Genomic DNA, 17,737 nt, shown 5'->3' with positions numbered 1-17,737 from the left:
CCCCGCCCCAATTATTAATTGCATTGGCCCCGGAGCTGGGGTCCCCAGGGCCAATATTGACCCCAGGAGGGGGCCTGCATACCTCCATCCATTGGCATCGTGGCTAGGCCCTGGGAGATGGGGTCCCAGGGGACAAAATCGGCCCAGGGAGGGGTACCACTTGGCCCCCCTTCCCAATTATTAATGATATTGGCTCCTGGGGATGGGGTCCCCTGGGTCACTATTGGCCCAGGAAAGGGAGCTGTGTGCCCCCTGCCCTGCCAGTAAAGGGCCAGGCCCCACGAGAGGCAGTCCCCGGGACCCAAATTGGCTTGAGGGGGCCACAAGACACCCCTCCCAAGCAATAAAAGACGAGACCTTAGAGGATGAGTCAGCAAGACTAATATTGGCCATGGGAGGGAGCTGCATGCCCCCCTCCCACTTCTAAACATGGCCGGATTGCGGGAGATCAGGTTTGTGGGACCAGAAATCGGCCTGGGAGTGGGACTCTGTGCACAATAAGGGAGGACCCTGCGAGATGGGGTCCTTGAGGCTAAAACACCACTCGGGGAGGGGCCCACATACTCCACTCCCCTAAAAAAATGTGGTGGCACCATAGAATGGGGGTCGAAGGCAGGGCACGGCGGCGGCATGTATGGATTGGCCGCAGGGCCTGGCCAACCTCCATTGCGTAAAAAAATTGTAGAAGTTCAGTGAAAAAAACAAAGGTTACAGGGACATTATTGTTAGGAAATAGAAATGTTACAGCAACGTTATAGTTAGGTTCAGAATTTACACACACAAAACTATAGAAATTCAGTAGCTATAGTTAGAGTTATCTCAAGAAACTATAACTAGTGCCCTAAGGTAACTATAACTCGACTCCTGGCCATGCACTGCTAATTATCCCACATTCTACATCACTCACAACATCTTCTATGAAATCACTGATAATATCACTGCAACATTTGCTGTAAAATTATTGATGAGTAAACTGCATGGCACCATCGCCAGATACCTGCAGATTAGTCTTCAGCAAAGTAAGATCAGGGGTACTAGACCTTCCAATCTGCCTACAAGGATTTCAGATAGGGATGAATCTAATTTGGCTTGATTTCAACGTAGAAAAAAAGAAGGTCCTGCTTTTGAATGTTTTTTCTTTCCTGAAAATTGTAATATCTTGGTTCCAGTGCTTGGGAGTTGCTCACAGCCAGTTGAGTTTGTCAGAGGACAGGGCCTCACTGTTGACTTAAATGTGACCCAGGTGCTTCAGGTGAGCTCCACAGCCGATTCCTGTTTCGATCATTCAAACCCTTGAGAAAAGACAGTCTTGCTTCTACTTTCCCTACATTAAATGTAGTGAATGCTGTTTTTGATTATTACTCCTTGGAGTCATTCATGTAAACCCAAAGGAAAGAAACTTATGAGCATAGATACTCATATACAACAAAATGACATACTCTTTAAACGTGCAAAGGATATTTTAACATAACTTAGTCATTATGAATTGTTGTGTCACCTTCCCTGCTACAGGGCTTGTTTCCTTTATGTTATGTAAATAAAATCACTAGCAAGTTCCACAAATGTTAATGACAATGTTGTGTAAAGTATGATGTGGATTGCAAGTCATGGTTTGGCTTTTGCTCATAACCATGCTGGGATGGTGGTAGCCACATGTTTGTTTCTTCAGATAGCCCTTCCCAAAGTTGTCACTTCTTTCACTCCCTCTTACATTTGCTGGGGCCGGCAGCTCATGCCTACAATGCCTAATGCCCCTTCCACTTAATACTTCTGGCATCCCTTTAAATCCATGTCACAATTGATGAAAGGTGGGTTAGTGAGTTAAATTGCTCACCTGGGAAATCAAGACCTGGATTCTAATTCTAGTTCAACTTGTGTTGAAAAGAGGTTTCTTCCTTAAAGATGAGAAGAGGCCTTGAAGTCTTGAGAAAGGAGTTTATTAGGTTGTAGTTAGGAAGGACAGCTACGCCACCCAACTGGCTCTGCCCACAGATACCGTTAAAGTCCCAGAACATTCTACAGCCAGCCAAGAGCTGGCAAGAATTCTAGAACATGCACATTTGATGTAATGATGAGGCAAAGCAGAAGCACATTACCACACATCTCCTTCCCTAATACAAAATCATAAGTAATAACATTTAAGAACAAACCTAAAAGAAAACATGAAACAATTGCTTGTCAGACAACAAATGTAAATAGGACCAAAGTAAAAGAGGAGGTGCAGGTTTACACAACATAGTCATCCAAGTATAAGGAAGAAGGGTTTCTCTCCTCGATTTTCGTAGGGAAATAACATCACACTTGTTTCCATCATCTCTACTCTCATCAACACTTTGGTGACTCCCCAACCTCCTTCCCCTGCACACAGCAAATCTGCGAGATTCCACACCCTATGGTCAAATGTTTTGATGGCATTGTCAAAAATCTTAATAAACCTCAAGGGTTTAGAAAATGTAGATCCAGTAACACACATCCAAGTTTTTTAACCTCATGACTGCTGCTGACGGCCAACGGCTGTCGCGTGCACCACCTTTGTAGTGCTGCGCAAATCTGTTGGCCGTCGCGGCCCCGCCCCTCAATAGAATGTTCCTCACTAGCGACGAATGTTCGGCGTAGTTAAGGTGTTACTCACAACAAAGTCCGCCACAACAACCTTCGTGTTTTTGACGGCATGCCTCAAGTCATAATGCATTTTACTATTCTTGCACTTCTCAGAGGTTCCAAGAACATATCAGGATGCCTTCCATGAAACAGGAAAAATTGAGGTTTTCCTGTATTCATGTGAGGTGAGAATCTGTACTCCCTGACTCTCTTGGAAACCTCCTCCTTCCAATTGAGACTGTTACTCTTTGCCAATGAAATAGTTTCTTTTAGGACCCTGTTGAACCTTTAAACAGTTCCATTGGATTCGGGATGATAGAAGGTGCATTTTTTATGAAGAACCCCACACCCTAGGAGAAAATCCTCCATCTTCTTAGAGACAAGCTGTATGCCATTGTCAGTCAGCAGTGTTTCTGGCAACCCTTCTCTTGTGAATAACACTTCAAGGAAGTTAATTACAGTTTTTGTGTGCACACCCCTAGAGAAACTGATGTCAGGCCACCTAGAGAAAAGATCCATCACAACAATGACATAAGTGTTCTGCCATTACCATGTACAGGACCAAGAATGTCCAAAGCGATGTCCTTCCAGGGACCACTCGGCTGTGTCCTAGCTACCATGGGCTGAGTCCTGGTTTTCTTGTTTTTTTCACTCAGCGAGCATTGTACACATTCTCTCACCAACCGTTCGACCTGGAAGTAGTCCCAGGCCACCAGTAAATGGAGCGTAATCTCTCCTTAGTTTTAGAAATATCTAAATGGGATTTGTGTCCCAGGTCTAGCAGCTCCCTATGTAACGTAACTGGAGGAAATAGCCTACGACCCCTCCGCAACATGTCCTCACTAGAGGATATCTGGTCCCTCACACACCAAAAATCTTTATAGCATGCACCTCCTTGTTCCTCATGTCGCCAACCAGCACAGATATGTTCCATAAACACCCTGAAGTACCTCATCCTCCTGACAAGCTTCACGCCATTGTTCCTGTGAAATGATTTTGTAGTCAACCTCGCAAACAAAATCAGTAGATTTGTTAAATGCTGGATCATTCTGGGATTCTAAGTTGGCCACAGGGACCAACCTAGATAGCGTGTCAGCCACAATATTCTCAGAACCAGGAATATACATTTCACACAAAAGTTATATCCTTGAAGACTGACAACCCACTTAGATATCCTGGGATCTATCTTAATCATGAAGGAAGTGCCCCACAAAAACTTCTTTAATTTCTTGATGGCCCAATGGAGCGCAAGGGACTCCCTTTAAATGACTGAGTACCTACATTCAGCCCCTTTGAGAATCCTGGAAATAAGCATAATGGCGGCATGAGGACCAGAACCACCGTGATACAAAACATCACTAAGGCCCTTAAGGCTGGCATCGGTGGAGATGACAGAGGGTTTGCTGGGATCAAAATTGTGAAGTTTGGGTGCCTGGGAGAGTTTGGTCTTGATCTCCTGGAATTCTCTTTCACACTCCTCACTCCACTCAAATTTAAACACCTTTTTAAATAAATTTCTCATGTTAAAATTAACCTCAGCAAAAAAAATTATAAATGTATTATAATACTCGGCCATCCCAAAAAAATGCAGAAGTTCTTCTGTGGATGAAGGAGAAGCCAAATTCCTAATGGTGTCAACCAATTCTGCCTTGGGAACCACACCATCAGCAGTTATGGAATGTCTTGGGTAATCTATTTCACTGAGACCAAACTTGCATTTTTCCAACTAGATAGATTGTGTGCACTAAGTCTGTCCAGAACCTGCCTGACCCTACTACTCTGTTCAATCTCATCATATCCATAAACAAGTATGTCGTCCCGATATACACAGACACCTGGCACATTGTATAAAACCTTCTCGATGGCACACTGAAAACCTGAGGCAGCAGACACATGGCCAAAAGGTAACCTAACGTATCTAAAGGTACCAAAAGGTGTAACAAACACAATGAGATCTTTAGATGGCTCACCCAACAAAATATGGTAGGACGAGGAAGTCAAATCTACTGTACTGACAATATTTGCACTACCCACCATTGTTAGTAGATCAGAAATATTAGGACGAGGGTATTTAGCCACCAAGACACACTTATTGAGCTGTCTGAGGTCCATGCATAATCTCAGAGAGCCATCAGCCTTCATTGTAGCCACCACAGGAGCCAACCAAGCAGTCCCCTCAACCTCTTCAATGCTTTGAGACCTATGTTTCTCCAATTCACAGCGCATCTCTTCTTTTAATGCGAAAGGAACATAACGTACCATGCTGGAAATGGGGACTGAACCAGGAGCAAGCTTGATCTTGTGACAGTAACCCTTCAAGCAACCTAATTTTGCACCGAAAACTTGGAGATACTCTTCCTTTAAAAGTTCTTGCAAAGAAGTATCATGCCCTATAAGTTTGACAGGTTGTCTATCCTTCAGAATGATGGAGGGTCACTGTTAGGGTCTAACATGACACCAAGGTCCCTTTCGATGCCACAAACTCAAAATACTGTCTCCCTTTTTTGATACATAGATCTTGCCCTGGGTAAAATGGCCCTTGTATTCCAACAAACCTAAAAAGTACCCCTGCAGTTCAATAGGGTCACCGTCATAGGCATAAGGCTTGATATCAGGTTTCAGTAAAATGACTTTCCCCTGCATTTTATACTCATAAAATATTTTGGCAGCAATGGTCATTTTAGTGCCAGAGACAAATAAAACTTTTGTCTTTTTGCCTTCTACAACAATGAAATCAAAGGGGCCCTCACTTCCAACCTAGAGGACAATCTGTCCACACTCGAAATCATGGGCATCTTTACTCGAGTCATACTCAACTTCACTCACTCTTTGTTTGAGTCCTTTCATCCTACATGCAGCCGCAAAATGCCCCTTCTTTTTACAAAATGTGCAGACAGATTTAAGAGCTGTACATGACTTGTCATTAGCTAGATGTCCTACTTTATCACATCTAAAGCACTTTCTTTCCCTCCTACCCTGAGCTCTAGTTGCTTCCTTATCATTGTGAGATACCTTGGTCTCACCAGTTTTGGGAGGGAGTTTAACTTTGGAGGTAGAGTTAAAACCTGAACTAACAGCAGATACCTCCTTATTGAGATCTTTCTTGATCACCTTCACACATTCAAGAGAGTGTTCAATATGTTTTGCAACAAGTAAGACTTTATCTAGACTTGGTTCATCTTTGAGCCATAGCTCATCACGTACCTTCTCTGTCCTACAACCTAACATAAACTGGCCTCTGCTTCTTTCATCTATCAAAGCGCTAAACTTGCAGGAAGAAGCCAGACGCCTATGGTCTGTAACCTAATTCTCAGTTGACTCTGCTTCTCTTTGTATCCTCTTGCCAAAGTTATACCATTCCAAAATAGTGCTTACTTTAGGTCAATATTGTACATCAAGTTTGTGATCATACATTTCATATTCGTTGAGATCAACAGAAATTCTTTCAGGAACATCAGGAAGATGATCAAAGGCAGCACAAAAGTAAATCTGTCCTCCTCTCAGCACTGAGAGAAGTGCCACAAACTCGAATGTACCTCTTGAACATTTTCTTCCACTTTGGCCACTTAATGGGTGGATCACCAGGAGACTGGAGAAAAAAGGGGGGCAGTAACATTTTGCATGGTTTGTATTTAAAGTGTTGCAAACTTTCAAATGGGCTCAGTGTTAAGAGGTGTAAGTTGTAACGTGAAGAAGATGCAGCGCAGGTGCACGGCTTTTAAAGTTGCCGAATTAGTGCATATGAGGGAAAAGCAACAACTCCTCGCAAAGACCTTGAAAAGTAGAGATGTGTGTAGTGCCAGCGAGGGATTGGCAAGAGTCACCCACAATTTAGCAAATGAGATATACTGTGAGGCGAAATTCATTCGGTTTTACTAGGTACACCAACTAAGAGATTTTGTTTGAATATTATCAGTGATTATATGATCAACTTGCCTTTTAGTGCTTTCTGTAATTTGTTTTTACCGATCATCATATCACAATGAAGTGTTTTGTAGGTTGGTTTTATTTTTCTAAACTGCTTAGAGTAAATTATTATCCGTGTGATGAAATAATGTCATTGACTGGATTGAGGCTATTCATGTATATATATTTCCAGAAGGACTCAGGATTCTTCCTTTCCCTCTTGCAGAGCTTAAATATTTTCCAGAATCTAAACAAGCGCCAGTTTGAGAATGTGCTGCATATATTTGAGGTTGCAATTATAGCAACAGACTTGGCTTTGTATTTCAAGTGAGTACATGACCTTTTCATTTGCTTTGCAGTCGATTCAGTTGATGTGCCATGTTAATGCTACGCTCATTCATTTTTTTTTAAAACTATGATTTAATATGGAGGTAACTTGAATGTAGTGCGTGCCACAACAGAAACTAAAAGTCCTTCAAATCCCGTCCATCATGGCAAAGATTCTGAGTTGTTATCCCGTCAAAATCTGGCATTTGAGAGGGGGTATTAAATGTCGGAGAATTTAGGTGCCCTAAAAGGAGAAGAAGCTTAATAAAGTATTTGCACATCGAGAAATACCTCAAACAAATGTTTATTTAAAATGTGGACATTATGAACCAAACCATCTTCATGCATCATCACAAATCAGGTACGGAGGGAGTTTTATGGCCTCCCATGTATGAAGAAAAACAAGGAAAGGAATCTTAAGTAAATAGCAAATTAGTTCCAGAACTTCAAAGCTAGAAGGGAAAAGTGATAGTTGAGCACCGCATTAAGTGATAGGTGAAAATGGTGAGAAGTAGTTGGTGGGCAGACTATAGATGGCTTTGGACAATATAGAGAAAAATATTGTCTCAGCCATAGGTGAGGGCCATTCAGGGAGGAGTTTGTATGTCAGACACAGGACTGTGATTTAAACCTGCTTTTGGCTGAAAATGAAAGGAAGCCTTTTAGGAAAGATCTATTGGCATCTGTTTTTTTAATATCCAACTTTACTAGCTATATGTTTTGTTTCTCTGGACACTGTTAATCTGATATTTGTAAAGGTACAACTGGAGCTTGGCATTGAAGACTGTGCAGTCAAAGTGAGCAGGGTAGGACAAACAACCTCCTAAAAGGTTGCTTAATCTTAACCTTAACAACTGCTGCGTAATGTTGTGTTGAAGAATTAATAGCAATAGAGAGAAGGTTAAGCACAATGTTCACACATACTTTCAGAAGGGATGGTAACAGTTGAAACGTTTATAGACCCTGATAAAGACACAAGGGGATCATCTCCAGTCTAGGGCTGACGTTTAAGGGCAGGGAAGTGAGAGTTGCGCCAGTGGAGGGATTGGTGACCAAATAAGAAATATTTAAGGGTAGACGACACAGAAGCTTTGAGGTTTACCTCTTATGAGGTATTTGATAATTTTACAAATATCCTAGCCTTCATTTATTTTAAATAAAGAAATGGGAATGCTGGAAAATGTGGGTTTTCTGGTGCAGGGAGTCTTTACAGTTAATTGTCTTTGAAAGTGATCAGTCGGGGGCAGCCAAGCTCCAGGATGGCCACCAATCTCTTGAACTCTAGCGTGGGATCTTTTACCTGTCAACCCAGGCCCGCTTTAGGTAGTGTCAATACACTAGGATGTCATTACAGGTTGGGAGGCAGCTGTACCCCTACCTGGCCTGAATTATGAAAGATGTGCTCCTAAGCCTGAACTTGTTGCTCCAAGGAATCAATGCAGCACCATTTATTGAGGTCTGCAACAGATGAGAACTGAGGCCTATCCACAGCTACGCCTGGAAGAAAGAGTACTCACCCCTTTCTAATACACTACCATACAAAGGGATATTGGGTCACCAAGCATATTGGTGCCTTAGTGTGGCTTATAACTGGTCTCAGATGGCAGAAGAGAGAGCTGAGAAGAGGAACAGCATAACAATTGAGTTGAGGTCTGTTACATCGATCAGTGATTCATTGTCAACTCTGCAGCATGAGGAATGTTCTGTGGACATCCCGGTGTAGGCACCAGCTCTGACTTTTCTTGGGTTTGCCAGATACACAAAAGGTGATGGGAAGAATGCTTGCAATACGTCTAATCACTGGCAATCGCTCGTTGTTGCATTCTAACCCATTATTTGTTAGCCCACCTTCGTGTGTTAGATCAGCATCTGTTCTGCAGTGGCTCTTATAACAAGAGGAACATGAATTTTCGATGTGCATGTAATATGATTAGGGTGAGCCCAGGAGATGCACTCACCAGACTTCTAAAAGAAGTGAGGCATTGAAAGTGGCTATGAAGCCTCTGGATCAGTCAGTTTCATGGAGAATAACTCCCCGAAGCTGCCATAAAGGAGCTCTCATTTACTAGGAGCAATGTGGGGCTCAGAAGTAGTCATTAATGGAGGCCTGGCTGGATTCCATTAAGACCCAGGCTGAGATCAATATTGGTAGATTCAGGAGAGGAGGTCTCACAGTTGCAAGGCAAAAGTGGCAATAACACCTCATGAAATTCAATGCATGCAGTGTTTCTTCTGTTATACAGCTGGAAACGAAGGCAGAGAGGTTGGAGTATGCAGACAGGTTGTCACATCTTTGTATCTTGCATTTTTAAATGCATCAAATAGAAGAGGATATATCAGAGACAGTGTCTGTTTTTTTGAAATCCTAATTGACAGGAAAAGTTCTTGCATGATTGTTGGTGTGATCTGGATATTTAGAATCCCTATGAATTATCTTGCAGGGAGATTTGAAAGTGAGGGCATGATCTAGTTGAGGTGCAGGTATACTGTGGAGAAGAAAGACTGCAATTTATATGGATAAGATCAAGAAGTAGTCATAGTGGGGGCAATAGAGTTTTGCTCTTCCCGTACTTTAGCAGAAAAACACAGCAAAGACAACAAGCGCTCCGGAGTGTAGACATGACTTGGTGGAACTTGTCAAGGTTGCCATCTCTTATCCTACCAGACTTAGGGAGGTACTGGTGAAGAAAACTCACCTTTTTCTAGAGGCTTTGGCAGCCTGGGCCTTTAGCTATCACTCTGGATCAAAGGTACCATGACTTTGGAGATTTTCCTCTTTGCTGCTGTTTCTAAGATGTCCATTAGATGCCTGGATATCTGTTAGATGTGCAAAGATGCTTTTTGGCTTATACTTGGTTTTCCTGTCTTTCATGAGTTTATTAGACATGGAGTGTAGGCAAAAGGACCTGGCTGGCATATGCCCTCTACACTACTTTTTCCCTCCACTTAGCATTTTCCTCACTGGTTGATCTCAGAGCCACTGAATTTCATTATGCACAGATTATATTTTATTGTATTTGTATTTATATAGCGCTTACTACCCCTGACGAGGCTTTGAAGTGCCTTTCAGTGAGTAGCACGCTATTCTGGTACTCCAAAAGGATTAGTTGTGGATTAGTATAGTGAAATGTAATGTGAGCTGTGGACATGTGAGTCTGTTAGTTGGGTTGAAAAGGGTAAAGGTGGGATAGAAAAGGAAAAAGTCTAGAGAATGTTCACTGGGAGATCATAGTAGTAAGATGAAGTTTGGGATGAGTATAAGGAGAGGTTGAGGAGGGAACAATCTCTAGACATGGATTAGAGAGATCATAGTAGTAAAATTAGTTTTGGGATGAGTCAAAGGAGGGACAGGCAAGAGAAGAATTTAGAAGGGTTGTTTGGGAGATCATAGTATTAAAATGAGGTTTGGGGTGATCCGAGGATTAAAAAGGTTTTTTTTGGAGATCATAGTAGCAGAACGAGCTTTGGGGTGAGCCAGAGAGTGGAGGTAGAGGATATATTGAGAGAGGTATAGCGTGAAATATAGAGTAGGGCATTGGAGAGGGAAGATGTTTCTTTTTTTATAGGAGTAAAGTAATAAATATATAGATACATACGTACATATTATTATACATATTTATATTAAGAAATACACATATCTAGATACATACATGTAATCAAATCAAACATTTATGTACACAGATATATGCTGTAAATGTGTGTTTGAGTATAGTGGTTATGTAAGAAAGAGACAACTCTTGAGTAGTCTTCTGAAGATAAGATAGTTATCTGTGTTTAGGGGTAATGAATTCCATAGTTTGGCTGCTTGGACTGAAAAAGATGTGCTACCTATGTTTTTTTCTTGTATGATGGGATTTTGAGAAGGGATGCCAATATGGTCCTTTGTTGAATGTATTTGGTGATTTTATTCCTGATGAAAAGTGGTCCTGTTCCATATATTGCTTTGTGGGTGTTTCAAAGCAGCTTGGATGTAGGTCCCTGAAGGCAGGGGAGAAGTGGGCTTTGAATTTACATGTAAGCGTAGTCTGGCCGCAGAGTTCTGAATTTGTTGTAGTCTTTTCATAATTGATTAAGATGATCCGTGATAAAAGCCATTGGCGTATTCAAGTTTAGACAATACAAGAGAGATATTGGCTTGGACCTTGTGTGGAAATCCCAGGTGGAGGAAGATGCGTTGCAGAGTTTTCATAGTAATGAAGCTTGATATAGCCAATTTGTCCACTCAAGCATTTATTAATAACTTGGAGTCCATGGGTATTCCAAGGTTGCTTACTTCCTTATATATTTGAGGAGGTGTGCCTAGATTGCCAGGCCAGGTGCATAGTGGGTGTTAGAACTGGCTATTTCTGGTAGGCTAAGGCTGACGCCAAAGCCAGGCAGAAACCACCATTCTAGTCAGGGCAAGGAAGTCACACGCCAAGATAACCCCTGCTCACCCCCCTTGGTAGCTTGGCACGAGCAGTAAGGCTAAACTCGGAGGCAATGTGTAAAGCATTTGCGCCAGCACACAACAGCAACAGCATCCTAGGCACACCACAAAAGGGACTCCACACAAGGTTATATTAAAATAACTTTTGTATTGTAAACACACATCAGATAAAAATCACACATGTACATTGTGCCAACTGGCACGGGCAACATTCAGAAGGGATTATTTACAAGACAGGGCCACATGGGCCACTGTCAGAATCAACACTCTGTAGATATAGAAATACTGTCGAAAATTGGAATAAAAGGATATAAAATCACTGTAACACAAAGTAACAGTTATAAATCACAACCAGTATATACTGGTAACAGGTAGGTACCACCTACGCAACCCTAACCACCTTAGGAGAATATCACGCAGGGGACCAGGACCTCACTAGGACCACCTGTATCAAAAAGAACAACCACCTAAGTATCACACAGCATTTAGGGGTCTAGGAAAGAACACATTACCCATGATGCATAAATATACATTCAGAGGAGTAGTAAAGGAAAACCACCTAAGTATCACACAGCGTTTAGGGGTCTAGGAAAGAAAACATTACCCATGATGCATAAATATACATTCAGAGGAGTAGTAAAGGGAAACACATGATGCATAAACCTACACATTCAGCAGTGTTAAGAACAAAGCACATGATGCAATAAAATACATTCAGAGGTACCAGAACAATACAATAGCGCAAAAATCACATGATGTCTAAAAACATTCAGAGGTGCAGGAATAAAAACCATACAATTGCGCAAAACCATACATACGCCACCACCTGTGGCAGTCCCTAGGCCAACTGGCCTTGTTGGGGCTAAGACGCCCTGTGTCTCAATGTCAGGGGCCTAAACGGTGCAGGTGCCCACTACTTGCTGGGCACCTGTGAACATGTTATGTTATGTTACAGCCACACTTTTTGAGCGCACGGCTACCCCAAAGGGTGTCCCGGCGCTTTAGCAAAGAGGCCTGAAAAAAACCCAGAAAACCCAGAGGCGGATACACTATAGACGCACTGATTATACAGAAAAGAGGACGGTCTTCAACTCCCTCCTAAAGGCCAGAAGGTTATTAGCCTTACGTAGAGAAAGGGGGAGCTCATTCCAGAATCGAGCTGCCATATACTGAAAAGACCGACCTCCCATCCGCACTCATTTGACCACAGGCACCTCCACTTTAGCCAAATCAGCTGATCTTAATAACCTCTGTGGAACATAGAAAGCAATGCGCTTCCTGAGGTAATCGGGGCCCGTAGAGTGGAGGGCTTTAAACGCCAGCGTGAGAATTTTGAACCTAATTCTGCTGGGCATTGGTAGCCAATGCAACCTGACCCGCAGCAAGGAGGCGCTGACTCTCCTCGGTAGGCCAAAAATTGCTCTGCCCGCCGAGTTTTGGACAATTTGCAATCTGGACACAAGATATTTAGGCAGTCCTGCAAAAAGTGCGTTTGCATAGTCCAGACGCGATCCCACAAGCGCTTGAACAATGTTCTTACGGTATTGCAGGGAGAGCAGTGGGAGAAATTTCCTCAGCATCTTGAGGATGCCGAAGCATTTCCCAGCTAATCCCGTAATGTGTGGACGAAAAGAAAGATCGCCGTCAAACACAACTCCAAGATTTTTTACTTGGGAAGAAGGTTTCTCAGGTGGAGACATGTCCAGGGGCCACCACGACTTCCAGCCAGGGTCAGGGGCACAGCCAAAAAAAAGCAGCTCGGACTTATCCGAGTTGCATTTCAGGCTCTGTTGCTGAAACCACGCAAAGACTGCACTCAGACAGTCTTTAATTCTACCGCCGTCAAAAACCTCTCCCTTCCTGCAGGTGAACAGGAGCTGGGTGTCGTCAGCATATGAAATGACCCGGGCTCCAAATGCCTCCGCGACCTTCGCCAAAGGGGCCATATAGATGTTAAAAATGGTGGGGCTCAAGATAGACCCTTGAGGCACCCCCACCTCTAGCGAAGGCATTTCCGCGGAGAACGGTGGAGCCCAGATCACCTGTCGACGGTCGGCTAAGAAAGATTGAAACCAATCCAACACCGTCCCCCGCAGTCCTATCTCCCTGAGTCTTAAAAGGAGACCTGCGTGTGGGACGGTGTCGAATGCCGCCGACAGGTCCAGCAGGACCAACATGGCCTTTCCCCCATGTTCAAGCGTCTCCCTGATGGCGTCGGTCACCTCCACAAGAGCTGTCTCCGTGCTATAATTGGCACGGAAGCCAGATTGGGAGTCATGCAGCAGTTCGTTGTTCTCAATAAAGGTGGTAAGAGTGCGCTGGACATGCTTCTCCGCCACCTTCGCCAGAGCAGGGAGGAGGGAGATTGGTCTATAGTTGGCCAGCTGCAAGGGGTCTAACAAAGGTTTTTTAATCAGCGGGAGAATAAGAGCATGCTTCCACTCTCGAGGAACCACCCCGGAGCTCAGAGACAGATTAAGCAAGGGGTTCAGCAAGCTGTTTACAGCTGAAGCCACATTGCCCAGGCATTTAGCCGGGCAAGCATCCAAAGGGGAACCCGATTTCAACCAAGAAAGCAGCTCAAGCGAGGTTTCACAAGACAGCTGGGGAAAAGCCGATAAAGTGGGCCCGGACTCTGCTTCTACAGATGGCAGGAGCTTCTGATCACATCCCAAGGCCACAGCATCCATCAAAGGCTCCACCCCGGGAAATGAGTCCTGAATCTTTAAGATCTTAGCAACAAAGAAGTCAGCAAGCTGCCTGATCCACTCCTCCGTGTGGGAGTGTATGGGGGCGCCAGCAGCAGGATCCACGAATTCCTTCACAATTCTGAATAGTTCCCGGCTCATATTATCTGCTTGATCAATTATATGCTCAAAATAGATCTTTTTGGCTTCAGCAATCTGTTAATGGTATAGTTTTATAACATCCCAAGACCTAAACGGTGCAGCTGCCCACTAATTGCTGGGCAGCTGGGAGTTAACAAAACTGCGACAGGGTCCTCACTGACCCTTAGGCGCAAACTGCGCCACTGTTGTAGCCACGCAGGCTCTGAACAACTTCCTCGCAGGCAGGAGGGGGCGGGCACCGGCAATGTGCCCCGGCGCCCCCTCTAACTAAAAATGGCCAAACGCTGGAGCCACACAGGCTCTGGGCATCACATGCCCCAAACGTTGGAGCCACACAGGCTCTTAAACTAGATATGGCCGTTGGAGCCCTCAGGCTCTGCAAACAATGGCCCCTCGAGCCTCGCTGGGCTCGTAATTACAACTGCCCCCTAGAGCCTCCGTGGCTCTAAACACAATCTGGGCCCTGAGCCCCTCGTGGGCTCTCAAGAAATGCCCCCAGAGCCTTTGCGGCTCTAACAGAGAATTGTCCCTCTCGTGGGAGTCCCTCGTGGACTCGGGAACGGCCTCCACATGCGCCGCACACCAGAGGGGAGGGGCAGGCACCGCCAATGTGCCCTGAAGCCCCCCCCCCTCCTTCGGCACACACTCACCGGCTCTCTGGGCAGAGGGGCTCCTTTGTGCTCGCGGTGGGGGCAGGCACCGGCAATGTGCCTCGCGCCCCCTCCGCTCTTCTCCGCATGCCGCTCCTCTCGCTGCAGGGCTCCCTCCACTCACGGGAGCCCTGCAGACCGGCCGCCATCATTCTTCCTCCTCCGATGGCGGCGGCGTGCGCGAGACTCCTCTCGCAAAACCGGAAGTCCCGCCCTCCGCCAGGCAAAGCATCGCCTGACTTCCTTCGCCTCCTCCTCCCCCTCTGACGTGGCGGGAGGCTCGGCCGGCTGGGCCAATCCCAGCGCGGCCTTTACAAAATGCCGGCAGCTGCTTTTTCGGGGAGACTCGGCCTCGGGGCCACGGCGGTGATACACGGGGCAGTGCCGGGTGGGCTCCGGTTTCAAATATCGATATAAGTCGAGGTGGGCACTCGATGGAGGGGCATGAAAGTCGGCATCATAGCGGAGTGGGCTCCCGCGCCGCTCCCCACGCAAAATGCGGGCCAATGCACCAGCTGTGCACAAAAGCGCTCCCCAGCGCTAGGACAACAAATAAAGCGCTCTCAAGCGCTTGGGGGAAATAAAGCGCTCCAAAGCGCTAGAAAACAGGCAGAGCGCTCCCAGGCGCTCAGGGGGAAGCCCAGCGCTGCCAGGCGCTAGAAAAACAAATCAAGCGCTCCCTGCAGGAAAATGCAGCTTCTCCCTGCTGCAAAGGTCCCAGAGATTCCCAGGGGGCAAAGCCAAGTCCTCCCTTCAGCCCCAAGCAAGGCAGAGGGGTCCCCCAGGAGTCCAGGAAAGTCCATCAGGTGTCCAGGGCACATCACATCTTCATGTGTAATTTACTGTGTAAACACTGTAACACCAACCTGTGAGAAGTTTTGATACAGAGAAATTGTTCTGCATACACCGTTGACGTGTGCACAGGCCCAGTGTTATTGCGTTGCAGCTTTCTAATTAGCTGTGTTATCTCTCTTAGTTCTGTATTCCTCTGAAGCGCCTGTTTTCTTTTGTACTGTTTTGCTGTTCTGAGTGGTATTAGGAAATCAAAAGTTCCTAAAACCACTCATATAGTTTTTGAACTGAATTTATTGTGTCTAGATCTGTGTGTTGGATGTTAGTTGTGTTTCTAAGTATTCAAAATTGAGTTTGTTCCATGGTCAATAGGCGGATGCATTTGAGGTGTTTTAGGTATGTTGGTTTGTAGTATTTTATGTTGGAAAGCTAACACATGGTGGTCTGGCCATGTGACTAGAGTAATCGTTTGAAAGGTAACTATTTCTGGTTTTGCAAAAATGACATCTAGGATGTGTTTAGCGATATGTAGGTACTTGTGGACACTCTGATGTAGGTTCAGTGTGTCAAGACCAGTGATGATGGTTTTTGCATGGGGCATTTGGGTTTGTCAAACCAAATGTTTAAGTCACCCAGAATGCACAGGTTGGACTGTAGGGTTATCAGGTTTGAAACTGTCTCTAGAAATGTGTATGGGAATGTTACATTGCTAGGTGGAGGTCTGAAAAGGAGAAGGAAGTTAGAGGATGAAGTTGGTCTAGGGCTGCATCTGGTGAAGAGGACCTCACAATCTGGTATGGAAACATTGTCATCTTTAGTGAGATGCATTGTTTGCTTGAATATAACAGCTAGTCCACTTCCTCATTTGCCTACACAATTTTACGTGATAGTTTAATAGTCTAGAGGAACGACTTCATGTAACACTGGGGCTATGTCATCTCCCAATTATGATTCCGTTATGAAGAGTAAGTCAGGTTGTGTGTCAGTGAGTAGGTCGTAGAAGTGATGATTGTTTTTAATGAGTAGTTGAGCATTTACTAGTTGGCAATATAGAGATTGAGTTTTAGCAATGGTGTGACTTTGTTTTGCAGAAGAAGAGTGAGCAGTATTTTCTGAACTTGTAGGATGGTGCGTCATTAGTACTGGTATTGGCTGTATGAGGATAGCAGTCTTTTTGCTTTTCCATAACATATTCCTAATCCAGCAAGTTTAGAAGGCATTTTGATGGGTCTGTGTGTGTAGGTGGTCGAAATGGTGATTGAGACTGGGTTGGTGAACTGTGTTATTTTTGTAGAGTAGCCTTGTGGTGTTATTTTTTTTGGGTCTGTTTAAGGTGGAAGGTGTATGAGATGGGGGTGGTGGTGCAGTATGTGGGTCACACTGTAAGGCTCTGGAATGTGGAATGGAATGGAATGGAATAAAATTTATACACGCGCAACTTTGCCCGAAGGCATCAAGGTGCCTACCAAAACAATGAAAATTAAAAAGGCGGAATCAAAAGCTAGGGGTATGCTTTACCAAAAAGCCATGTTTTCAGGGCCTTTCTGAATGAATGAATTGAAGGTAGAGTCCTGATTTCCAAAGGAAGCGTATTCCACCATCTTGGAGCCAGATTGGAAAAGGCTCTACCTCCCCATTTAGCTCTTCGCACTCGGGGAGCGGTAAGGAGCAGTTTCGCCGAGGACCGGAGGTTCCTGGCAGGAACATAAGGAATCAGGAGATCTTTTACACCTCCAGTCTCAGACTATTTAGGGCACCAAACACCAGGCATAAAACTTTAAAAGAGATCCTGGCGTCAATAGGAAGCCAGTGCAAAGATTTCCTGGCGGCGATGGCTGAAGACCTTTTAGGAAGGTCCAGCACAAACTTTGCCGCAGCATTTTGCACGGATTGAAGACCTTGCAACAGGCCCTTGTTGGCTCCCGCATATAGAGCGTTGCAATAGTCAAGCCGAGATGTTATCAAGGCTACCGCAGTTTGTTTCCGGGCTTGCACGGACAAGTAATGTTTAATTTTGCGCAGGATGGCAATGACACCCCAGCAGGTGGAGATAGTCCGCTTTACTTGGAGGGCCATATCGAGGGAAGGGTCGATCATAACCCCCAGATTTCGTGCAGCCCGGGTAGGAGCTGGGCAGGCCCCCAGAGATTCAGGCCACCATTCTGCCGACCAGGTGTCTTCCT

At 44.9% G+C, this 17,737-nt stretch overlaps 1 protein-coding gene across 1 annotated transcript in view; it reads left to right on the top strand.

Moving 5' to 3' along the window:
- Window positions 1-17,737, top strand: part of PDE6C (phosphodiesterase 6C) — a 348,347-nt gene that overhangs the window by 271,181 nt on the left and 59,429 nt on the right. Inside the window, exon 16 of the mRNA XM_078641134.1 lies at window positions 6,734-6,834. Coding sequence (XP_078497260.1) covers window positions 6,734-6,834 — 101 coding nt within the window. The remainder of the gene's footprint in view (window positions 1-6,733; window positions 6,835-17,737) is intronic.

This window comes from Lissotriton helveticus, chromosome 5_1 (assembly GCF_964261635.1).
Source record: "Lissotriton helveticus chromosome 5_1, aLisHel1.1, whole genome shotgun sequence".
Classification (NCBI taxonomy): Eukaryota; Metazoa; Chordata; class Amphibia; order Caudata; family Salamandridae; genus Lissotriton; species Lissotriton helveticus.
This window is presented reverse-complemented; position numbering and strand designations above follow the sequence as displayed.